The sequence below is a fragment of the Vanessa atalanta genome, chromosome 23 (assembly GCF_905147765.1).
Source record: "Vanessa atalanta chromosome 23, ilVanAtal1.2, whole genome shotgun sequence".
Classification (NCBI taxonomy): Eukaryota; Metazoa; Arthropoda; class Insecta; order Lepidoptera; family Nymphalidae; genus Vanessa; species Vanessa atalanta.
The window spans coordinates 2,587,991-2,615,158 of NC_061893.1; the positions used below are offsets into that span (position 1 = coordinate 2,587,991).

At 32.7% G+C, this 27,168-nt stretch overlaps 2 protein-coding genes across 7 annotated transcripts in view; one reads left to right on the forward strand and one right to left on the reverse strand.

The window, feature by feature from the left end:
• Positions 1–589: 589 nt before the first annotated feature.
• On the reverse strand, positions 590–6,624 carry LOC125073173 (E3 ubiquitin-protein transferase MAEA). Of its 2 annotated transcripts, XM_047683892.1 has the most exons (9): positions 6,270–6,622; positions 5,615–5,767; positions 4,100–4,243; positions 3,527–3,656; positions 2,995–3,131; positions 2,393–2,531; positions 2,096–2,246; positions 1,439–1,628; positions 590–1,145 (listed from the first exon to the last, which is right to left on the reverse strand). In XM_047683892.1, the coding sequence occupies exons 1-9, from the start codon at positions 6,306–6,308 to the stop codon at positions 1,047–1,049; spliced, it is 1,182 nt and encodes a 393-aa protein (XP_047539848.1). In that variant the 5' UTR covers positions 6,309–6,622; the 3' UTR covers positions 590–1,046. The 2 variants fall into 2 exon arrangements, with proteins under 2 accessions (XP_047539848.1, XP_047539849.1); XM_047683893.1 differs by lacking the exon at positions 2,393–2,531 and having other exon boundaries at positions 6,270–6,624.
• A 368-nt stretch (positions 6,625–6,992) lies between these two features.
• The window catches only part of LOC125072997 (C-terminal-binding protein), an 80,222-nt gene continuing 60,046 nt past the window's right edge, over positions 6,993–27,168 (forward strand). For 3 of the 5 annotated variants that reach the window (XM_047683636.1, XM_047683634.1, XM_047683639.1), the window contains exons 1-2: positions 6,993–7,230; positions 24,426–24,471. The gene's annotated coding sequence lies outside the window, so the exon portion shown is untranslated. The remainder of the gene's footprint in view (positions 7,231–24,425; positions 24,472–27,168) is intronic. The other 2 variants (XM_047683635.1, XM_047683638.1) reach the window with 1 other exon arrangement.

The following is a 27,168-nucleotide window of genomic DNA, read 5'->3' on the forward strand; positions in this document are numbered from 1 at the left end:
AACCATATTTTATTTATTTTTTTATAAAATGTTGCTTAGTCTAACATTATTATGCATACTGTCGTTTTTATAAAGAAAATAACAAGATTTTGCTTTAAACCCATTTTTGCTACGAATGTTTAGTGCGTATCTTTTGTCAGAAATCCTCAAAGAAATAAATAATTAATTTTACGATGTGTTATAACAGATGGGTACGTCATTTATATAAATAAGGAAGAGAAATAGAACAAGAATAGATCCCTGTAAAACACACGAAGGGTTCTACAGGGACCATGTATTATTTTAGTAATTATGACGAATTAAATGAAATCATGTATCATGTAATTTAAGGTGTAAGTTGTTAATTTATTTGTAATCCTGAAATGGGAATAAGCTTTAGTCGTTCTGATCGTAGTACTGTTGCTCACAGTACTACGATCAGCGACACAATAAGCTTTCTAGAAGATAATGCGTATATGTATAAGAGAAAATAGATTTATTATATACCAAAAAAGGTGATTTTGTTTAAGTTGCTAAAGTTAGATTTAATAAAATAATGTTGTATTATTATAATTATGTTTTTATTAAAAACTATAAATTAAACTCAATATAATTAATTAGCGTTTATTTCACCAGTTACATGGGATTAATCAACAAACACTAGATTTTTTTCTTAAAAACGTGAATTAAATGAACTATACTTTATATATTTATTTATTTCATACAAATATGTAGGTATTTAAAATGGACAAAGTGGCAACATCGTTGATCAGACATCAGGAAGGTGACAGGCAATTAGATTATGTACACACTAAAATGCAAAATTATTAATTTAAAAAGAAACCTGGCAGTATGAAGGGTCTGAATAGAGATTCAGTGTTGCCATTATATTTATAATCACCAAAACTCGATATAAATCTAAATATAAGCACAATAAAAGAGTATATAATATAGCAAGTAACTTAAAGATAATACCAATATGGACACGAGTTTTAAAATAACGACAGCTACGTTAAAGTAAAATACGTCAAAATATTTATATGTACATAAATATGTTACGCGTACGTTTACATTACGTAGACTTTTTCGACGCGTTTCATACAAAACACTTCTTTTGTCTTCGGACATATGATCGATCCATGTTCCTTCATCATCTCCTTCAGCGCCTGAAATCGTTAAAGTATTTTCGATATTAATCACTGAATACTAAAGATAGATAGATAACATTCATTTATCAGTTGCTACTGTGCCTCGGAGTGAAAAGTTGGTGTGCGAGTGGGATTATGTCGAACATGTGCTCCTCAGTGCCACTGTCTATGGATAGACTTGACCATTTTCCATCAGTTTACACGTTGGCCTTAAACACCTATTTTATCACCTAAAAAAGCTAAGTTACTCATACACAACATAGATAATATGAAACAAATTTATGTGAGGTCAAGAGTCGGTGGGCACGTGCCTTCTCGCCGTAGACCTGTCCGTTGGGCAGCACCATGGGCTGGTTGTGCTCGTTGAGCGGCAGGCGCGACAGGCGGCACACGAGGCGCGAGTGCGAGCAGTGCGCGTGCGGCAGCGTGCGCGCCAGCGCGTTGAGCGGCGGCTGGCACGCCGGGCACGCCGACACCTGCGTGCTCTCGCTGTAGCACTGCGTGCGGGGAGTCAAGGGATCCGCGACCGGCGTGGTATTCGTTGCAAAATTGCGATTCAAGTCAATCCAAAGTGGACCGACAGCCTCATTGTTTTTTCCACTTATGATTTTTTATGATGAGATTTATTTGATGAGCACCAAATTTTAATCGATTCAAATTAAATCTTATGAATATGCGATTATAGAAATGTGTGTCGTGTTCAGCGAATATAATTTTGACTGATTTTTAGACACAGATACCATTTTCAGACTAGCAAACAGTGGAAGAGATATCTACGGGCTTCTTTTGAAAAAAAAAGCAATAACTTAAACGGTGCCGGTGATTCGAAATGACAAATAAGGCTGCCTCCTCGGGGCAGTGGCGGGTGATACAAGCCGAGCGTCTCTATCGAGAGACTCTCGGCGGCAGTGGAAGGCTCCGCTACCCATCGGATTAGGCGGCGGGGGGACCGGCGATGCAAAGGATATGGCGTGTTGAGCGCGGCGAGGCCGAGCTGCAGCGCCACGGGCAGCGCGGGCAGGCGCGCGGGGTGCATGAGGCGCGCGTGCTCCCAGCGGAACTGCGCCACCAGCGCGCCCCAGCGCCAGCCGCCCAGCAGCGAGCGGTAGGGCTCCACGTCTGCACACGCGCACACGCGCACACGTTAGCGCTCACTTCGACACAACGACTACCTATATCTCACTCAAGTGGCAAATCCTCATTGAATTCAGTTTCATAGAGAGCTATATCGTATTAAAACACGGCGGGAAATATCGCGTACGTACCGGTATCCTTGGGAAAAGCCAACATGCCCATGCAGTGTTGGATGTCCTCCAGCTGGCCCTCCTCGTAGGAGGAGAAGTGCTTCTTGGCATACCGGACCGCTTCCAGGCGTTTGTCTTCGCGAACTAGCTCTATGAACTCCTATAAATGATAAACGAACATGCACGAAGTCACTATTATGTTTTAAAGTTATTCACGGATTAACCACACTTAAATCAAAGTCATATTAAACCTGTTTTGGTTACTGTAATGATAATTTAAAGCATACAATTTATGAGTCACGTACTCACACGAGAGCGACGACGAAGGAGCACGTATAGAGTAAAACACTCGCGAGTCTCCATCATCCATTCGATATATCAAAACGAGCCCACAGATACTTCACATCAGTGGAACAATGCTGAGTTACACACTAAATGACTCATTGGGTTCAAACCCGGGCGAGCACCACTGAATTTCCATGTGCTCAAATTGTATCCATCGCGTGCTCGACGGTGAAGGAAAAAGTCGTTAGGAAACCTGCATGTCTAGTTTCAATTGTCATTGGAGCAGGTGGTGGCGTGGTGGAGTCAGCTCGACAGCTCCTCCTCAAAGGGCGCGTTACCTGTATGCGTATCTTGAACTCCATGGTAGAGTTGAGCTTGCGCAGCTTGGAGCGGTTGTCGGCGCACCACTGCAGGCAGCGCGCCGTGCGCCGCGCCGCCAGCTCCGCCTCCACCTCCGCCGCCGCCGCGTAGATGTCTGCGGGAACACAACCACCTAGTCTCTGCGACGCCCGCGGGATAACATTCCGCATGGAATTCCTCTTTCTACTTCCAAAGAAAAAAAACTTCCAGGAACTATGTACATTTCCTCCTTCTTCCACGAGATTTGGAGGTATGATTTAGTTATGAGGCTTACAGGCATTCCGCTAGACTAAATTGTAATAGTACTGACTACCAATCAGTATTGCAATCCTACTATACATCCACAGCTCAAAATACACTTTATTCCAATTTTAAATATCACCTCAAGCAGGAACTGTTCTTCGTAGGTAAGTCAGATTTTGAAGACAACTAATACTTTTCTAATCGTTTCTAGGTAATTTAAACGAGGTATCTTTAAATTCATATTTTTGAATTTAGCATTTTACTTACCAACATTAGTCAGATCTCTGAGACCGCGAACATCTGCTAGTTTGTTTGCTGAATCGTAGTAACCATTGCGAAGGAAATAATCGACGAGCATTCTGTCCAAACGAACTTTACGCCATTGATTCATTTGTGTCTGAAAAATGTATAAAATTAAGTTGACTATATGCTATTCAAATATAGAATTAAATTAAAACTATATTAATGGTAGATATTATAGGGAATTAGTATCTCTGCATAGACAATATTTCCTCACACTTATGATCTTTTGACTTGGACAGAGAAAAATGAGACATAGATCCAACGGCTGTAACTGATTTTCTTTTGACAGTTTTTCTCAGAAGAGATGTTTCTTTCCGAATCGATGGCAGAAATTTGACAATTAATAAGAAATGTAATGCTTTTATAGTGAAAAAGATTTTTGAATTTTTATTTCCTATTTATTTTCGACTACTATGAACTTCTTAACAGAAAAATCGAATAACTTCTATTGTCCTACCGGAAGTTCAGCTTCGCGATCAGCTGAAGCTGTATAAGCTAGGCACTAATATAAAAAGACAACTACTAAAATAGAGGTACCTTGGCTTGTGGTGCGCTAGGATCAGCTAGTGCGTCAGCCTGTTCCTTGAGGTGCTCAAGCCGTTTCTTACAAACAAATGCAGCTTGTACTTCTTCTGTTATTGCTTCAGATGCTTTACGTTTCATGGTTGTCAACTTCTCTACCTGGAGTTTTCAATATGAAAGTAAAGTTTTTTTTTAATATAAGGCAAAGACACATTTAGTTAGAATAAAGTATTACTAAGCATAGGTAGTATAATCTCTAGAATTGGAATCTACTCTTGTCTATTAGTTTTAGGTTTAAACCAAAAACTATTTATCCTTTGTTCATCATTTTATATGCCATGTCAATTAACATTGGTACATTCAAAGTCTAATATACATAGTATAAAACTTGACTATGGTTTGATCCCTGGGGCACTCCTACTTTCATATAATTTAAACGAGAGCTTGCTATCTGATCCTAACGCTGTGTTGAATAATAACGAATATGCGAAAATAGTTATATTTTTTATAAATAGATATACTTTGTATTGAAATATTTATTGATATATGTACTAATTCTCTTAAATGTCTTTGATATTTTGTAAAATGGTTAATTTCAGAGTCCATTTGTGGATTAATATTCATTGAATTTTCACCAAATATTTCCTGATCTCTGGGAGACAGACTTATTATTAAATAAATGTTTTATCACATATAATACATACTATCATTAAAAATTCAAGTATTTTCCAAAATTAATTTAAATTTATGAATCTTTGGATACATATATAAACACAATACTTTGCAATTTTTACTCACCTATTTTCATACAAATATAAAAACAAAGCAAATATTCTACCAAATAGTAAATTTATTATAGTGCATAGCATGCAAATACTTTAACTTCTAAATTAATAGTGGAATAATTGCGGCTTCATAACATAGCACATAATTGTAAAGTAAAAGTAAAGGTCTGTCTGTAACTGACCGACTACTGGGCTAAAGTCACATTTCTTTTAGACCAGATGGCTCGGAAGGCATGGAAGTAATGCATACAGATTTTCAGATTGCTTTTTCTCCACACCATGCATGAATTGAATTATACACACAGATTTTAACATATACAGATCTATTCGGCCCTTTTGGCATTATATAGAAATGCTTGCATTTGTAATATTAGTAAGATTACATTATAAATTATTTGAAAATGTATATCAAAATATGTGCAAATGTATTTACCAAACTAAATGCTCTTTTAATCACCATCAACACATAAACTTTTAATCTCATTGATATGGAACTTTCACATTAGCATAGGTTATAGTTTCACAACATATAGTATGTTAATATGATGTGTTTTGTTTTTATTTTTGTCTACAAACTTAACAAAGTTATTAGTCTTTGCATTTTCAAACCAAATTCTGCAGAAACTATTACAGATATGAGACCAACTATGTAATTTAGTAGAAGTCCATCACACTCACAACAAAACATTGTGTAGTTGATATAATGGAATTACATATGTATTGAAATATGTAATGAATTTCTTACCATACCACCAAGCAATGTATCTATCTCTCCAGAATTGGCACCTTTCTTGGTCGCAGTATCAATATCACTCACTGATGTAGCTACTTGTCTCGCTTCCACATCTAACACCCTCTGAGCATTACGATACCTTTTGTTGAAAACCTCATAGGGTACCTGAATTTAAAATATAAAAATTAAGTTATAATATTATATGGTTTCACCTAATATGGGCAAATCTTTACTTAATGGAGGGTTCCAACTTGTATAATGTATAAGTATTCATAGTACTTTAAGTAAGGTTTTGATATATATATATATTGAGATTTTTTTTTAAGTAATTTTAAAATAAACTTGTGAAGACTTTGTCCATTGAAAATGTCGTCAATTAATATGTACCTCTTTTTGATATCTTAATTATGAAACCAAAGTAACAGACAATAATAAAAGGGATACAATTTTGTTGTATAAATATACTTCTTTTTATTTTTATACCTATTTTTCATAACATAACATCTATTATCACAAAAAAATAAGTATAATCTGTAACTGATAAAGGAAATTTTTGTTTGTTTGCAAAATGCGTCGCAAGAATATGAACGTTTGAAAATACTTGGAAATTAACTGAGGCAGTTATAATTTGATCAGATTCAATATATAAAATAAATTTTATACATACCTTCAAAGTAGCATGTTCTAGTGATTTTATTTCGTTCATTGCAGATATTTTTAGTCACTTCTTCGAAAAACGGGTACACGCCTCGGATTACAGACACCCTCAACACAACGAAAACAAAACTCAGCTGATTGGTTGTTGACTACCATTCGATTATCATAACAAAATACACAATTGACAAAATTTTTTTACTACAATTGAAAATTATTTTGATGAATGATTATTGTTTTTAATGATACTGAAATGTTTGCGTTTAACGAAAGAAAAACGCAAAAATGATTATCAAAACTAGGTAATAAAAGAATCCGTCATTGAAGGTCTAGCGCAGACTACGTGGGATAATTTAGAAAAGAGTTATCTGTTGTCCATTAAATTTTTCAATTAAAGGAATAATCGTATATGTGCAATTATTGATGTAATGTAATGTGAAATAGTCGAAGACTCGGAGTTAAATCTAAAAAGGTTTAATTTTAATTTTATATTAACTTAAAGGATTTGTAATCTGTATTGAACGAGATATGTATATTATGTATATTTTAAATATCTTTTAACAACTAGAAAAAATTAATATGTGTATAAATTATATTTTATATTAGCGGAATTAATTTATATATATAAATTAAAATAAATTTTATAATGTTAAATTATTTACCTACCATAGACAGAGAAAGCTTTTATTATCTATGCTTTTGTCGGCGCGTCACCGCGTCACTTTCATTACGCGAATCCGCCATTTTGTACGTAGCTGGCGGTGATTCAGGGTTTGCTTTCCCGGCTAAGTGTTTATTGCGTGAAAAAACTGAAAAACTTCGATCAATTACTTTCTTAAACTGACTGCAGGCTTAAAAGACAAAAAAAGTGATACGATTTTGCTCCTGTACCAAGTGCTTTCGTGATTTGTGTGTGCCCTGTAATTGGAGCGCGTGGCTGGTTACTCTTTGTTGTTGGATTCTGCGTAAAATAGGTAAGTTTTATATATAATTCTTTTACAAAGTTACTCTATCACATGTATTAAATAAGTTGACCAGAAAGTTAGAAAAGTTTTGTTATGGCATCATAATATAAGAGATTCTGATAGCGTCATCGAGTTGGTATTAAGATGTGTGGCGCAGTGTGCTAGGGCTCCCGGCTTCGTTATACTCGCCGATGTGTAAGCCGCGTCATAAGTTGCCAGGCGCTATCAAACTTAATTGATGAGATATGTTCTAGAATTAACTATTCGATGTGACGATGGTATCCACGCGGTTAACTTGATAGACGTCGGGACGCTGACCTACTTGTTGTAGAAAGTTGATGCACAATAAAGTGTAATTCCTTCAGTTGAATATATTCACTATTTCTCTAGTTACTTCGAATAAAAGCTATGTGTGTATAGAAATTTATTTTAGCTTTATTTAATAGTTTAAACTATTAAATCGTTAATATATTATTTTTAAATACACGTAAAACTTTAGCATTTATAACACCAATTTAATTTTACTTAATAATAAATAGTTTTTTTTTACAAGTTTTGCTTCGTAATTTATTGCTGTTATCTTGATAGATGAAATGAATAACATATAAGTGCATTTATAAAATTAAAAATTGTCATTTTTGCTGTACACAATAAAGAGTGTATTTCAATGTGTATATCTGTATAAAGGCATTGTATGACTAACTTTTATCTTAATATTTACTTTAAAATCAATACTTTTTATAATACTATAGAGACAAAGTGTATTGTACTTGTAACAAACATTTATATAATATTGTTCTTGAAAAACATATTTCACTACTACAAATATTTTTTTCATGGATACTCAAAAGTAGTAAAGGCTGACTTGTAAAGTATTTGAAAGTTTTAATGTGTATTATATTATTAAGCATATTGATTTTATTGGTAATTTGGGTGAATGTAATGTACTTAAAATGATAATTAAATGAATTATCATTTATAATTATATATATGTATTCATATAAATTTTCAATGGATTTAAATCTAGATATTTTTAAATACCAATGAATTAGTTGGATATTGTCAATCAAGTATATAGATTAGATACTTCAACCTACAGTATTAATTAATTTTAAAAATAGTATAAAATAATTATATTAATTTTTTGACCAATCTGCTTTATATTAAAATATTTATTGACATATGTAAAATTATCTTAAATGTCTTTGATATTTGTAAAATGATTAATTTCAGAGGCAATTTGTGGATTAATATTCATTAAATTTTAGCACCAAATATTTCCTTATCTCTGGGAGACAGGCTTAGTTATAAAAAATGTTTTATCACATAATTGATTATGAATGAGCTTTGATATTGATGACATAAGCAAAAAACATTAATTTTAAAAGTGTAGCTTTTATCACTAAAAATTCAAAGGCATTTTCCAAAATTAATTTAAATTTATGAATCATTGAATATATATATCAACACAACACTTTGCAATTTTATTATTATTTTCAAAATAAAATACATATAATTTCGGATTATGCTTTATATAATTATAATATTTTTTTTAGCCGAATAATTTATGGAGTTGTTAATTCCCGGAGGTTACGTTGTTGAGTGTAAATTGAATGTCATATAAATAAATATATCGTATTATTCGTCGATTGCTTAAAAACATAAATGATTAATAATGAAATATTTTACGATTAACTACTGCTGTTCCGTGTATGTACTACATATTATTATCACTCAAATGTTCGATAATTTATATCCCAAGGAAATGAAATTCAGGTTTGTCAATAATCTAAATTTAAAGCGAGCGAAACTGCAAAGCGCGGTTACATACTTGATATTATTATTCCTTATATTGCATTCTCTAAACGCTCTCTAACGCGCGGTATTCCCTGGTGTAAATTTTACTGTAAAGCGGTTTAGTATCTTTTTTAGTTGGGCATTACAAGAAAAACGTCTCAATTTTAGTATTGATTTCATTTACGTTATTTATCTAGGAATGCTTTACATGTTACTACGGAAGACTACGATTACGCGTCGAACTCCGTCGCGACTTGATTTAATTAAGATTGAATGATAATAATGATATATGTAAGTATTTAACGAAAAAACGAATAACTTTACTCAGTCACAGTATCAACATTGTTTCTGATGTCCCTTGGTAAAGTTAAATTAGTAGAGACTCTGCGAACTAACTTCGAATTAGGTAAAAAGTTTGAATGGATTTCATTCGAAAGTTAAGCTTTTCATTATTTACCTATTTAGCTTTTGTATTTGTTTTGAATTGTATGGTTTAGTCTTGTTTGAATACTTTCCGAGTTTCGTTAATTGATTGAAGTTTCTTTGAGATTGGAAACAATGCCGTATAGAACGAATTGAAACTTTTCTATTGAATATAAATTTGAAAACAATACTAAATGTTTGGACTTGTTTTTTTACGTATTATTGATAAGTTTAGTTAACAAAAACTGAGAGTTTAATTATTTTGATGCCTGCCGTTTTGTCATATTATTTGCAAATCCGACATTAGATATAGAGTTTAGAGTAAGTTTCAAATCTAAAATGGTATTAAAGAAAATCGATAAAAAGTATTTAAATTTATTTTATAATAAAAGTAATTTTGAATAGTTTGTGATATTAATTTATTACTAGGAAATTTTATAAGTGACTCGGCTACCGCAAAATTTGGACTTATTCGATGAAGTTACAAATTTGAACAAATACATATAATTTCGCACTTTAATACTAGTTATTCTATCAGTAAACTAACCTTACACAATATAATGTACAACATGCTATTATGTATAAATATCCTTATAAAGTAATGCTGTCAAGAATAACCTATAAACTAAACCATACATTCACATACTAAGTGAATGTATGGTTTAGTTTAGTATCAGTGTTTTTAAAGAGACATACCTAGTAAATAATTAATTTAATTTATATAAATGCTACATTTTAACTTTAAGAGTAGCAATATGTCTTTTTTTCAATATATTTGATATTATTTTATCATATAAAAACATATCTTTGTAAATAATACCAAAAAGATATAGAGAGGAAATTCCGAAACAGACCAATAAAAATTTTTGATTATTTGTAAAGCCAAAAATAGTCGTTTTGAAAATAATGATGCTCTGATGATTTCTCGCATAACACATTCTATGTTAGCTATACAGTGTGTTCGTAACGATCTATGTCGTAAACAAAGACGCGGCTCGCCTAGACCTATCTCTACACTATATAGCGACTGAGGAACAGTCGTATGTACATAAGAAATGCGTATGTATATGTAGTTTGATATAACAGGGACAGCTTGTTCAGTTCGCTGTGTAGGGTTGACGCTTTGTATAGATATAATATTATACTTATATAACTTTTTTGTATATACATAGCAAGAGGTAAACGTGAACGCATATAAATTATCAAACATATACAACGCGAATTAAGTTGTTTTAAACATTTATTAAAGTAATTGTACATTGTGAACAATATTAATACATCATACACATTTAAATGAATCTGTGGGCGGGTTTCTCCTCTATGTTCGTATACCATTTACCTGATTGAGATGAAACTGTGGTGTGTTTTTCTGCGTAAGCTCGAGGTTTATTTGCGTTGCCGGGCGGAATATTTCAACGAATAATTAAATATAATTGGATAGATCTAGTTTTCTTTATGATATCTTTATAATATGATAAAGTAATCCCTTGATTAGACAGATACCGAAAGATAGTACGATGTATTTTTAAATTTAAATACACAACGGTTTTAAAATTCGAACGACCGTGACCGCTGTAGACATATCGTTGATATAAATTATCAAACTCGCGTATCTAATAATTATCGACTAGTTTTTAGCAATACTATCTATGTCGAAAGTTTTTAAGGCTTTAAATAAGGAATTATTTGGATTCGAAATTTAAAAATATGGAGAGTTTTATTATTTTAGTTAAACAAAAGACATTGTTACTAATACATTCGACAATATTATGTATGAACTTGTTACCCAAGTCTTCATACTATTATTTTCAGGAATGTGCTACATTTTTGGCAAATAACTTACACACACAAGAATAATTTATTTGAACTGATGTCACAACGATATCTATCACTGTAAAAATACGCTTCACACCACCCGGCACATCCATACATTTCGGTCGATACATCTCAGCAAATAGTACGATGTGTGCACACCACATCCGCTCACACGCACACACTCGCACGACAACCGGCTCTGCCGCTTGATCGGCTATCGATTGCGTTGCCTTTACGGACATGGATTTATTTCACATGTATACTCTATGGGCTTTGATTATTCTTTTGTAGAAAAAAAAACCTATTGAAAAATCACTGGTATGAAATAGTATTGGTGTAGTTGTTTTCCGTTTACAGTATATAGTTTGATCTACGAAGCGCTTCTAAAAGTGTTCAAGAGTTTTATTTTAACATAATTATGCAGTCAAAAAGAAACGTAATTTTGTACGAGTGTTCAATTAAACTGCATTAGGTTTTCATTGATACTACGGAGGCCAATCAAGTATTCGATTAATTACAAATCTTTTTGAAGTATCTTTTTTACGAGGAAACCTTTAAAAGAACGTAATTGGATTTTAAACGCCCGTCTTTTTGTATTAATCTTGACCCGTTTTTGACGGGGCTTCGGTATCGTAAAGTAAAAGGGAAGGGGTACGAAAAGTTTTAATCAAACAACGAATTCAGTAGAAACAAGTTGGGCTCGAGTTTGACGCAAAAATTAATACTTTAGGAAGCTGGAGATAAGTTTTATGGTACCTCTTCCATGTTGCGCGTAAAGGCCGAAGTTTGTTTAATTCTCTCCTTAAACTCTGTGTCTGAATAGCTGCTCTTCGATTTATATTTAATCAATAAGTTAAACTATGTTTAAATCGCATCGACATTTCACGTTTTGAATTTATTATTGTACTTATATATTTACGCCTAGATAATCGACATGTCTACGGTGTCAATATCTGTAATTCTCTTTTTATCGTTTTACGTAAATGCTTAAAGATAGATGTCCGTATGCTTCTTGTTATAAAAACTATACTGGAACAATCGATCACAGTGTTGTTCAAGTTACGCTTCATGATATAAAATGCATTGTCATTTCGGCTTCCTGTCCGTTGATACGCTTTAAGTGAGGGCTATTTATGAACATTTAAATGAAATTTTCCTTGTTCTATAGTTGTATTACAAAAGGTTTTTTTGTTAAAATATACTGTCTTAAAATAAATCATCGTTTCGATTCAAATATTCATTAACCATGTGTATTATTCGTATACAGAGTATATATATATATGTTTAATAATTTAAAAACAAAAGAATAAATAATAGAATGTTTAAAAAATAAACAACACGATAAGAACAGTGTTCTTTTTAATAAAAATTAACAATAGCTATAAATTCTAATGAATAAAAACAACGTAAACATAAATTTATACAAAACGTCGCGCCTCGTGGCCCATATATAAAAGTATATTTGAACGAAACTTTCTTTGTCACGCGTTAATCCAAAACTGCCAAGTTGTAATATATGCGCATAAATTGCGCGCCAAGAGACATCAACGTGTTAATTTTTTTTCGACAACGGACTCGTTCGAAGCAAATTAGTCTCGTCTGTCACGCAAAGCGTTTTCCCCCGGTGCCTCTATACACTACTGCGACTATTATTTTACCTAGATACGTTACGATGTATAGGCCATTGTAAATTACTATGATTGAAAAAAAAGAGGTAAAGTTTAATTGTTGTTAAAGAATTCTCGCTTTTATAAAGCTGCGGGTAGTTGGTTTAAAGAAATCGATAACATAAAAACATATTTTTTTAAATTACATTTAACCAAAATAATGTCACAATGCTTGAAATTAAACTTGTTTCTTTTATAACAAATATGAATTACAAACTATATGATTGAATATATTAACAAATATATAAAACCATATAATGTACAAATATTATCTTGAAATGAATGAACACAAACTCTCCATATCGAAATCGCATTCAAGTACGGTCGTTCAATAACATTATCGAAAGCTATATAATTCGAGTTACGTAAAGCTCTATTGTACTGCGGACCAGTCTCCCCCGCACTTCATCTCGCCGTTGTTGGGTGGACTCCCCCATTGACCTACCTATTAAATTTGTAATTACCAAACGGCTTTGCGTATTATTATAGAAATTATGTCGTATTGATTTTGTCCAAGTTATCGTTAATATTAATTAGCTTATTAATTAAAATTGAAAATTTCGTTTTGATATGAATTGACCGTTCGAATATTTACCTAGTCTTTAAGGCCTTCTGGGTAGGTATAACCCAATGGCAAGTACTTAGTATTATTGAGTTTCGGTTTGGAAGGGTAAGGGTAGTGCATTAGCGGTACAATGTAATTTAGGGTTAATGTTTTCATAGTGCCCAAGTCTATAAGCGATGGCCACTGGTGGCACATTTGTCAGTCTGTCTAACTATGACAATAAAATAAAGAAAAACTTTTCATGGAAAATGACATTAACATAGTAGTAAACATTTTTTTAACATAGTGACATTTTAAATGCAAAAGCAATTTTTATGCCTGTTACGCTTTCACGGGTGAACCACTGTATCAATGTTGATGTAATTTGGTACGAAGCAAATTTGAACCCCTTTATTGTCTACTTTTTTTGTTAACCGTTCAAAGGGGTGAAGTTGTAGATAAGAGTTTTATGTAAGTTCTTGAAGAATTTTTGTCACATCTAGTATAATATACGTATAAAGATTATTCACTATTATTTTTAATAGTAGTGAATGAATGTACGAGTTGACAAAAAAAAGTAAATAAAAAGTGTACAACGATTGCGCATATGTCGCAAAGTTCTGTTGTCATTTACAAGTCTTATTCTTTTGATGAAACTTTCTTCAGTGGAAATGTGCGCTTTATCGGGCATAGTATGACATACGATTGAAGATTGATTCTTTTGAGATTTCATTCAAAAGAAATCTCAACAAGACGAATTGTATGATAATGTTTTAATCGGTTATAGAACAAAGCAATTTCTGAATTGTTATTCAAATCAAATGGAATCAAATCAATTTTATTCAAGTAAACTTCACAACGAAGAGTTTTTGAATCGTCGATATTAAAATACTACCACTTTGAACTTGTAACTATTGCTAGAAATATTTTTTTTTTATTTTTTACAGTATTTATAATAAGTTAAACTGTCTGGTATTATACTGACTCGCTCTATTTTACACAAAACCTTAACACAATAACACTAAGTACAGCTGTTTATAGTGGGTGGTTATTACCCTGGGAAACTCGCACAAAACCCTACCACCAAGGGAAATTTAGTATAAAATTTTAATCCTAAACAAAGATATCATATTAAGTAGGTATATTTATGAACAAAAATCTTTACTGAATTGTAGTAACCGAATGAAGATGTCAAAAGAAAGTTATTTATAGCGGTTCTGCGATGCGGCGACTATAAGTATGTCAACTTAATTGACATCATTTGTAACATCGGAACGGATGGTTGCGTTTCGGCTCTTTATTTGCCGTCTACTTTTATTGTCCACCTATAAGTTTATTAAAGATTCAACGGGACTGCTCGTTGATGTTTATTTTCATTCGACAGATCAGTGATTTGACTTCGTGTATTTGACCTGAATCCTGAACCACGTCTAAGTTCATTCATATGGAAACTTACATAGTTTATTATTTATGTTCTCGATTAATTATTCATTGTATGTTTAAAACGTCGGTAACCGTTTGACGCGTCGGCTTAATCTTTAGTTAGGTTGTAAATCTATTAATACGAAGTGTTTATTTGCTCAGTAATAATCGATGACATCTTTATATGTTTAACGTGTAGGTCTGATTAATAAGATTTGTGTTGTTAGAGATAATGTGTATTGTTAATCTATATATTAAAATGTTCTTTATTCAAAATAGCTCATCAATTTACTTTACTGAATTAAACTTAAAAATTGTACCGACCCGAACCGATCCCATGACTCCTCCAAGAATCAAAAAGTGTTCTTTTCACTGATTAAATTATATTTTTCCATCTATATTATATTACTATTAATATGAACTTCTTAATAAACTAAACTAAAATTCATAATATTAGTTTCAGTGAACTTATTTTACAGTTTAAAAGAAGACGTCCAAAGTTTTTTCATTTTAAATATGATATGCTCTCATGGCTTAATAAGCAGATTTGTTCACCGACTGACATCCAAGCCGAGCTATAGCTCGCTAATAAATGGCGACAGTGGCTGCGAAATCGTGTAATAAAACACAACAGTTATTGCTCCACGATTCACGTTTGAATTGATAAAATACATTTTCTAACGCAAATACGTACACAACAACGTGTTATCTACGAGCAGTATCGTAAAACATAGTATTGCTTGCACATTTTCCAAGTTTCGGAATGCAATCACGTGTGTGTCGTCATATTACATAGTACAAAGAGAGATTGAACAATGATAAATGTGATTTCAGCACAAAGGATGTTTGAGAGGGAGTAGAGCAGGGTTCAAGTCCCTCGAGGAACGCTGACAGTGGGACACCTTCCTCAAGATTCGAGATACGACCTTGTTTTGTCCCCTTCGCTAACTCGCTTATTAAGGGGTGGGGTCTGTACGGTTAGTTTGATTTGTATGTTGAAGTTGGCGTAAACGTGTCGAAGTTAGTTGAGCTGTGTTTCATGAATATTAAGATATTATGATTTTAATATTATTTAAATTCTAGTTGTAGAGTGTTTTACTTAATTTAATTTATTTTTTATATATAATTTTAAAATTTATGTTATTATACCTGTTTTAGATACATATGTGCAATTTTTACGCGGGTGTTTTTAAAGTATCCACTTTGTTGTGTATAGCACCGCAGAGCTCAATTTCTAAACAGTTAACCGATCTCCACTACAATTAGTATATATATATATACACATACTTTACTTTGTATATACAAAGCAAACGTCTGCCTGCTTGTTCTAGTAATAATATAAAAGTACGATAATAGATGTAACGTTAATACTGTAATTATTGTAAAGATAATATTATATTTGTTAAATATATAACATCATTGTTAAAAAATCTATTATGAAATACTTTGTTGATAGGTTATACTGTTCTGAGGTTCGTTTCGAATTCGTTATTACAGTATAGCTTCTTATACTCTTCTTATCATGGTAAGCATTTAATATACCTTGTCAAAAAAAACCTAGACATACGTCTCAATAATAACCATTATCAGAATACCGTTGTGTTATATTCAGCGTGTCTCAATCTACCGATCGTGGAGGCGTCGAGTGCTGCAATATTTAAGGTTATCTAAAAATATACGTTGCGTTGGCTTAACATACGTAATGATTTTTTTTTGCGAGAAGCCCTCGTAGACATGTTTGCTTAAATAAAATAATGTTTTCAATTCAATTAAAATTCAATTATGCGTTGTATTTATTGGTAACTAATAAAAAAAACTAACCTTCGAAGAATATAAGTTAATGAACTCTGTCGTTGTTTTGTTAAAAGACACAAAGCTTGTTTACGTTACGCTCGCAAAATGTATGGAAACTTTTGCTTCACTGTCAGATATCGGAGCACGCGTGTATCTCTTTTTGGATGTAAATGACTGATGTCCGAAATAGAATTTCAATTTCCATTGTAGGCGGTTATCGCACGTGCAGTTTCGAACGAATAATAATAATATACGTTCTCCAATGTTATATAAACACAAATTATCCATTTGATAATTTCATCTGTTTATTTGTAATTCTCGTATCGATAAACAATATGTAACTCGATTTTACAAGCTCATAATATAATACTATCTTATTTCTATAATGCGCGATCAATTATTTTTTTAATAAGAAGAGTCAATTGAAATCGAAATGAAAAAAAAAAATATATACTTATTTTAAAATCACTTGTTGTTTTAAGTTGCAAAAATTTCGTCCGTTTATGAGGACCCTTCCTTCAAGAGTTAGATAGATGAGTTACCTTCTTCTTATATTTCTGACACTGTAGATCCAATATTTCATGATGATAAGTTGAGTAGTTACGCCGTCAAAGCCAAGCGCAACAAACTTACACACTTTTGTGTTTATTATATTAGTTAAGATAAACATAACAATCTTAATAAATGATATTCATATGGTTCATCAAATAAATTGTTATTTAAATAATTTTAATTAATTAATTATATTAACTCAGTAAAGTTGTGCTTAATCGTTTACTAGTTTATAGGCAATAAATTAAGAAAGACATCCTATTAACCAGTAATATATCCAGTTGGCAACAATTTTTACCATAGACGTAAGAGTTTTATTGCACACTTGATGTAATTAATCACATATTATACGATGTGGAGGTCGTTTGGTATTTAATGGACGCTGTCTTCGTCTCCTCGCTGAGGTCGTTCTCCCGGCAAAGGTATTTTACGGTTTCCGCTTATTCAGCCTGTTAATGAAAGCCAGCGGGATGGGATGGCTAATTGGATTTCGTTTTGTATCGGAAACAGCCGCCGATATATATAATAGCATACACGACCTAAAGGGTTAATAACCTTTCGGTTATTTTTTGTTACGCCTAAATAGCATACTTTTATACATAACACTTTATAATATAAAGTATGGTCGGTATGATTTAATTATATGTATAATATTCAACTTCCGCGGTTCGTCTATGTAATATTAGAAGTCAACTTTAACCTTGTAGGCGAAACTCTTAAATAGGTCTCGGAAACTCGACGAACTTTCTCGTACACCGCGTAGTCTTTACTTGAACTTTTATTAAAAGAAAGGAGAAGTCTATAATTTATTCTCAGTTGCTCACCTTTATCATTGGCGATAGCGCTAATACGAAATGTTTTATTACTAGAAAAAACTACGTTACAACGAAAAACAAGTCACTAAAGTCGCACGACGTCGAATTTGATATAAAGCTTGGTGCTGAGTCACGTAAGTGGCGGCCGTGGGGAGCTGAGTAGGTTTGCCGAGAGGGGAGCGAGGGGAGATGGAGGGGGGAGAGGAAACCGCTCAGCTCAGCCACCTATTGTAGTATTGTGGAGGCACGTTGTTTTTACTGAGAGTGGTGTGTCAGCGACACACCAGGACGTGAGTCGACGCGGCACCACTGAACTAGGTTTTTAACGTCACTGCGGAAACTAGATTTATGCCATAACGTGTTATTATAGCTCGAGATATATTGTTACTTTGGTTTGAATAATATTAATTTCAATATGCTCATACAGCGGCTAAAGATAACGATAAATGATAAACTCTTATCGATGTGACGTGACACATACCTTAATGTTATTCGCAAATGCGTGATGACTTAAATTTAAGGTTAACAGGCATAACAGGTTGAACGATTAAAAAAATCGTTGAATATTTATAATATATCCAACAGTGTTTCATTAAACGCGTCGAAATTAAGGACACATCTGCCTATTTGCGTCATTTATATAGAATGATGATACTAAGCCTCGTATAAATTACGATCGACGCTCGATTTTCTAACTTTCTAAATACACGAGGCATTCTTTATTGCGGACGTAGGATGAGTCAGCTCGGAACTTACTGCGACAAAACTGTAAAAGGCAATTACTTAGTCGACACAAAGTTGGGCACGATTCGTCTGGGAGCAGTTGAAACTGTTTGAATTTTTATTTTCACCGTGTACGGGCCTCGAGCCCTCATAGTTTGCTCCTTTTGTGTTGTTTCCGACACGAATGGTTGCCGATGTTTTCGTTTTAACTTCGCCGCGCCGGTGAATCAATTTTGTTACAACTTCGAGTTTTCTGTTATCATTATAATTGTCATTTTTTGTTTGTTCTCGACAACATCTATTTACTTAATTTAACAAAAAATATATGTGATTGTTCCTTTAAATTGTGTTTATGTTATTTGGAATTACTTTGTCCGGAATCGTCCGTCATCCACGTTGATTAATGTCAACGAGGTTATCTTTATTCATACTTATAAAATACTGGTTCAGCGATAAAAATTAAGCTCGAAAGAAATGTTATATCGGGAACGTTAAAGAAGCCGCGTTTCGTCAACAAGAAATACTACTATCTAATCTGTAGCACGGAATAACCAAGATTACTTTACATACCATTAACCGTGACTGACAATTTGCATTTTTTTATATTTGGAATTAAGCAAATTATGGATGGAATCCATAAATTGTAATTTATTTCGTCTATTGTATTTATTGCCATTATAATATGTCAAAGGCGCAAATAATATTAAAATGTATTTTTTTTAAGTTACGTCGCATTGATAGTATATTCGTCGAATACTAAAGATTTAGTCTGGCTATATTTAAAAAGTACACGAGGATTTTTCTAATGACAAGGATCAAAATTAGTAGATTTATAATATGCGTTTATTGTTATCTATATTTTAAGTTAATGTATTAAAGTATTCGGTAAACTTAAATATGAAATTATTTACATGTAGTATGACATATTAAATCGTAACACATTTCCGATAGCATTTCTCAGGACTTGTTATGTAAAAGTATATCAAACATCTGCGATAGTTACACGTGTAACGAGATAAATAGTCGACTTTTGTGATTTTTGCTCGTATATCTTTTCAAAATCCAATCACTTTCAAGATAGTCTTAAAATAAATTGTCATTTGTTCGAGGTAAATATATATATTTACCATAGTTTAATTTAATTTTAAACATTTTTAAGACCTGCATGTTGAGTTCGCCTATGTTAATCATAAGTTTTAAATTGAATTGTCAAAGAATGTGTTCATGTAGCTTCCTAGGAAAATATAATAAAAGTAGTCTAGTACATAAATAATATTTAGCACTGGATTACGAGCTTTATATATGATATGTAGTCAAAATATTTCCTGATCCACTTTTAGTATCGTATTAAAAGCCTGCACGTGTCAGATATGCGTGGCAAGTGATATTTCGCGGCATAGTGACCGCACGGGTCATTTTTTTTTTTTCTAGCACTGAACAGATATAATCGTCTGACGCAAACGTTATTAATGTATTCTGATGTCGTGGGACATTTCTCCATCCGTGTGGTTTGGGAAATTGTTATTTAATGACCGTCGGGTGGATTCAATTGTTTGAAAATGTGAATGATAAACAAACAAATACGATTGTAATAGCTTCTTTTTGTTATTTTCCACATCCATCTAATGAGTTTCGGTTATATACTTAACAATATATTTTTTCAAATTATTCACTGTCAAATCATCACATTTATATGAGTTATGTTACGTCATATAGGCTAATTAATGTTATAAATTACAAGCAAACGTATCTTATCACTAACTATATTTTGCAATTCAAATACTTTCACATGATAAAGTTTCCCAGAACGTCGAAAGAAATGCGAAACGGTTGTGCAATCAATGGAAAAGTAACATCGTCGGCGTTCCCTTTATGTGAGGATTGTGCGGAGTTGGCAAAAAGTTGCTGACGCGCCTCCGGCTCTGCGCACCTAGAAGTGTAGCTTTAAAGGCATTCATTGCACTGACAGGGTTGTCACTATTTCAATTCCGTCTTATGTTAAATACTACAGTTCTACGCTTTATACTTTACCGGCTTCATTTATTTTGTATTTGTTATGTTTATTTATTAATATATTTAAGCTAAAGTTGTTATTAATTTAAATAGTTCTTTCAAGCAATGTTTTATATTGAAAAACGTTTAGAGAGGGTACACGAAAATGTACACGAAAATGTAAACCTAAAGAATTAGTTTTAAGAGAGTCGTGAAATAGTATTATCTAGTACAGCGATCGTTTCGAGAACTGGTTTCCGCGCCAGGTGGCACCCGACCGGCTTGTCAATGTCGATTAAAGGAAAAAAACTCATCCACGACCCAGCCGGCTGGTAGGGTAATTAGCATCTTCTGTGAATTTCTTAAAAACTTCCATTATTAGTACATATTGTTTGTTTATTCAATGATTCCACTTGCAGGATGAATAAATAGTTTATTATTTATAATTGAAGAAAAAATTGTTAGGTTATGGCATTTTGTACGGCTACAAACAACTTAAGAAACCTTATTTGTTTTATATGATATAAAATTATTACTACTATTATAGTAACCTACTCTTTGATTATATGTATCCAGACTTAAGGGACATAACATATTCCCAAGATTGGTGGAGCTTTGGCGAAGTAAGGAATGTTGAAAATTTCTTGCTCCCCCTATGTCTGTGACCATTTACCATCAAATGAACCGTATGCCCATTCGCCTACTTATGGTATAAAAAAAAAACATAGTCAATATATATTTTTGTCAGCATATTTAGTGGAAAACTCTATATTCGTGTATGATAAGGATTCGATTTAGCTTCATACTAAATTGACAAAAGTCTGTATCATCAAAAACTTTAATTATATCCGCACGAGGTTGAGTCAGAACGTTCCGCTAAAACGTCAATTAAAAAACGCGAAACATCTGTTTTGTTAAACAACCGTTTGTCACTGTCCGATATAAACGATGACTTATTAAGTGAGAAAGAGACAAAGCAACGAATTAGTATGTTACTCCTAGTTATTTCTTTAATCAACTTCAAAGTAACGAATTAACCAATTAATCGTTAAAAGTAATTCGCCTATAGTAATTTAGCTGACTAAATGAATAAAAAACCAAACTGTAGACAGCTGTTATAATAATTAAATTCATGAGTAAATCAATATAACATTATTTTATGTATGTAAGAAACACAGTTATAAATCTTTTGTGTCTTTAAGATATGCCAGGAGCTCAGATTCGATAAAAATTAAGGTTTGATTACGTTAACGTTGACAGTATTAGATGGTCGCCTATTAGATTTGCTCGGCAACTGATTGTAAGTGTGGCATTGGAATAAAAATACATCCTTAATTAAGTATAATACACAAAGATAAATTTCTATGTTTCATAATTGTCAAATAAGGCAGTCTAAATCATATTTTAATATAGCAACAACGAATACAGTTTTATTATTATTCCCATCCCTTTTCTTATTATAAATATAAAATTAGTGTAGTGTTTGTTAGCTTAACGGACACAGTGTATAGACAGGAAGATCACATACTTAGTGTCTACGTTTAGCACCATATGGTATGAGTAAAAAAAAAACGTATATAGCGTTACGTATTTTAAACTTTTCTCCGGCTTTTTATAAAGTATGATGCAATAAGAATGTGATGTGCTTGAATGAATCACAACGTTTGCATACCGACGCAATTGATCTAGATACGTTATATACGTGATTATATTTACCTATGTCACTTTATGTATAAAAGCGGATATTCCGCATAGACGTTTCAAGTCACGTTTTTATCTACAATTTTTATTCTTAGTCACCTCTTTGAACGATTGAATGCAATAAAATTGCGACGGGCTTCCAACGTCTATAAATTAGTATTCTCTCCTGAGATTTCTCGTGAAAATCCATCGGTAGTCAATACCATTGTATGTGAAAGCGTTAAATATTACTCGTTTATATCATAATGTTGTTTGTCTGTCATGAGTTCAAAAGTCTCTCAATAAATAAATATAAATGCAATTTGCACATTGCCGTCTACATAATTTATGTATCGGCTTTGAACATTGAGTACGATATTTATGTTCGAATCAAATCGAAGCGCATATTTATTCACGTGAAGGGGAAATCTACGATGTTTTTATTGTATATAATCGTTTTCACGTGACTTTTATGTTCAATAATCATGTTTTTTGTGTTATCGTGAAAATGTTATAGTTTGTTTCCACTCTTTATAAATTGCATCGCATAAACATTTTCTATAGCTTATTCCAATCGAAGAAAGAAAAAGATCGACAAACCTTAGATTAAGATTTCTGTGCAATTTGTTAATAGCTCGGCTAAATTGAACGCTACTACGAACAGTTGTTGATTATTATGTCTTTATTTATAATATTCCACTTAACTTCTTATATTTACTTTAATTTTACATCCAAAATTCCGATAGCAGCTTTTTAGCATTTTATTCGCAAATCCATAATTAATGTCATAGATTATCCAAGCTCTCAACCAATGATATCGCGTCAATTCGATGTCAATTGTTGTTTAAAATTTGGCTTTTGTTCTCTTGTGGTTGGAATGGGATAATTGTGACAATCCTCAAGATAACAAATTATATTGCAATTTGTAACTTATTTGTTGACCATTCCCTGTATATAAACTTGGACCGCCCATAAACGCAATTTACTGTTCTAATTAAATGTTTATTTGAATTATTCACAAAGTAAACTTAGCGAACACGTTCACTTTGTAACTGGATTACTACGTAGAGCGAACACGAAAAAAGTTCCATAAAGAATTCGAAGCACACTTGTATAGATAGCTATGTAGGAACGCTCAGAAGTCGACTCACATCTCGGCAGGGAGGCTGGGGTGGAGGGTGGCGCCAAGGTCACCGGCCTGTCTGCGTAACCCAGCGCGACCTAGCTGTCGCCGGGCTCACGCTTTACGATTAATATCGACTTTGGGAGTAAGCCGAATATATCTTTGCAAACTGCTGTTGTTTCTTAGGTTGCTTTGTTATTTTTACACTTTAAATATGTTTGGGGTTTCGATTGGCGGTTATGTTTTCATTGATAACTTGTAATATTAGATGTAATGAATAATTAAACCTGACCATATTAAAACATTGCTGAGTAATGGTAGTATGATGAAATATTTAATATCTATTTATCATTATCGTTTGACGTTCGCTAAGAAAGGATTTTTGGCTTTTTTTTAACTTTAAGGGTGGGTAATCAGTTTTAGAACTTTGTCGGTGCGGCCAGCTAATAACTTTGTATAATGTCGTAAAACATAAGTTTAGCTTGATGTATCTAAGTGTCTTTGTTGTTTGGCGTTTCCTAAATATCGTAGAAAAAAAACCTATCCCTATGAGTGCCCAATATAACATATGTATATAATAAGAATTAACGTATTATTAAATTTCTAATTAACAATCATTATTTATTTATTCTCTAAGACGATCAGATAAAAGTAAATTTCAAATTTATAGTTAATGAAACTCACATTATTTGTTGTTTAGCTAAATGTTTAATCAAATTATCCAAACGCATCTTTGCCCGGAACTGTTTTACTTAGAAGGCTCAACTGGGGCGACACGTGTAATGTAAATGGCTCAGTTTATTGTTATTATTTTTTTCGGCTATGCTCAATATTAAATTGTTATATTTCATTTTCAGGTAAAGCAATTAAAAGCATAGCAACACCCTGTCGCCGCGGCGGCCGGTGAGTCATTTTCGGCTTTCACGTTAATGAATCGTGCCCGCGATATTTATTTTCATGGAAAAAATATATTTTGTATAAACACCTTCTTTTGAAATAGTCGTGTTTGATATTTGAAATTATTTTTTAAATCATATTATCGGTCTCGAAAAAATTTTATATAAAATAGTTTGGCCGACGGGCAAAAAGGCCACCTGATGGTACCTAAGTGGTAGAAAAACAAAAACCATCCATTACAACACCAATGCGTCACCAAACTTGAAAACTAAGATGTTATGCACAAGGAACACCTTGTGCTAGTTTGCATACATTGCCTCGCTCACCATTCAAACCGGAAACCAAAAATACTGAGTATTGCGGCAGCATATGTGAATAGGTAGAATATGAGGTACCAACCCAGACAGGCTTGCACAAAGCTCTATCACATATCTTAATGCCCTCTGATGGTATAGATAATGGTTAAGAGGCCAATAATAAACCGCGCGCAAACCTCACACCCGCTGTTCCCTGTGTTTGCAGAGAAAAGTGTCTCACAGAACAAACAGAACAGCGACTCGTCCCGCTCTGATATATTAGGTGACAGTGGGATTGCATCGTGATCAGGGAAGCGAAAATACTATACATGGTGTAGGTTAACATTCAATTTTATAAGTTATTTTGGGAACGTTAACCGAAATAAATTTAATCAACGTCACACAAATGAACTTATTTCACGTATATCCTCACCTTAATATAATTTACACAGTCAATGTATAAGTAATGACCCATATACATTTACATTATTTAGACTATCACTCTATGTTTATTAATAAAGTTTAGCTTTACAGTAGAAATAAATGCGTAGTATTTAGATGTAAATGGAACGATTTGAAACCATTTACGAAGTAAGGGCGGGTCGCCAGTATAATATAACTAAAATAATTACCTATATAATATATGGGAGTATCGGGCGAAGATTAATATTGATTTGTTTTGTAAACATCTATCTTTTAATTGATGTATAATTTCTTACATATAATATATTTTGTTGCTTTGAAGTTAGTAATTGGTTCACTCGTTTTGTTAAATACATTCGTCGTTATTATGTATATACTTCATAGTTTAAATTAAAAGTGAATTTAACGGCCACGATCGTATAGTCGAAATTACTATTTCACGCATATTCATTTAATATAATAAAATAACCTTATATATTTTAGATAGTAAACAATTTTATTATCGGTGTAAAGTAAAAGATTCCATTGCAATGTATTGTAATATTATAATGTATTATAATTTTGTATGTATTTATTGAAAAAATACTCTTTTGGTTTGTCATTGTAAAAAAAAATACTACCAACTCCTAATTTACACATTGGGTTGATTTAAACTGATTTGAATTTTCTGTATTAGTGCATTCGTAATTCATTTGCTTTCTGGAATAAATATTCTATTTAGTCAAAGGCTTTTAAGGTCATTTTTACAGTAAGATAAACATGCGTCCAATTACTATATGATTAACTCTAAATAACTAGATACTATGAATAGTCTCCATCTAAAGATTCGACAGACATTCGTAAAATAGATCAATGTAAGTCTTGCATGAGCATGTTGCTCCTTCGATTATTAAAGGAGTCATAGTATGATTACATTGTGAGATATAAATAGTATAAACTTGAATTAATATTCGATGGATATGACCGTGTTTTGCTATCTTATAATGCAAGTATTGATTTGTTAGTTAAATTCATAAAATGTCCGTTTTGTTTCGAAAGTTTTAAAAAACTATCTAAAACTTATAAAACCATTGCATCACGTTTGTTTGCCAAGTTCGATCGGTCGAGCTGCACAATGACGGCGCATCGCAACTGCCTCCCTCAACTTTGAACTATATTTCACTGCTCGCTGCTCCCCATCGCCGACTCGAACAAACTTCCCAACTTAAAGTAACATCTACACCAACTTCCATACTTCTTGTGAACAATCGATCCGGTATACTTAGAACCGAAGTTTACTTGTTTTGAGAAAAAATACGAGCTCTACTTTGACTAATTAATTTAGTTAAATACTTATATATATTTAAGGATATTTGTATGCTATTTAGTCATCTATGTTTTCTTGCTACTTTATACTACTGAAATATAAGATAAGTCACAATTCTTATAAAAAACAGTTATGTATCCGAAATAATTATTATTTAATGAGTTGAATTTAAACAATGATAAATTAAAAAAGAAATCAAAATTAAATAATTAAATAGTATAATTTAGCTAGTTTAAGAGTGATATACTAATGACAATCCGCCGCCGCTAAAACGGGATTAATATTCCGAACACAATTCTTACCAATCGTATATTTCATTGTAACGATTTGCATACGATTCTCTTGGGCATTATTATTCGCGAAGCCGTTCACCTTGTACGCTTCGTAGCGCGCCACGTGTTACTTTTTCATCATACTCATAGTAACAGCTCGGAGCTATCCGATGATCGTTGTTTATGCCGTTTGCGCTCGACAATCGGTGTCTTTGTGTTCGAGTACAGGACGACTAGCGTCTGTTATTATTAATAGGTATTATTGCTAGCAGGAAAACGTGTCTCGAAATAGCGCAATTGTGCGATGTCGAGGCGGCCGACGTCCGTCATTATTCACTTTTTGCTAAAGCGCACTAGCATTGGACGGTCTGGTCGTTTGGTCGGCGCGGACGTTTTTGCGCCACGC

What these genes read in the sequence shown, in the direction of transcription:
- LOC125073173 (XM_047683892.1), bottom strand. Translation starts at nt 6,308, where the DNA reads ATGAACGAAATAAAATCACTAGAACATGCTACTTTGAAG. An exon ending in TAGAACATGCTACTTTGAAG is followed by an intron (nt 5,768 to 6,269) that starts GTATGTATAAAA and finishes TTTTAAATTCAG; the next exon opens with GTACCCTATGAGGTTTTCAA. An exon ending in CTAGCGCACCACAAGCCAAG is followed by an intron (nt 3,657 to 4,099) that starts GTACCTCTATTT and finishes TACATTTTTCAG; the next exon opens with ACACAAATGAATCAATGGCG.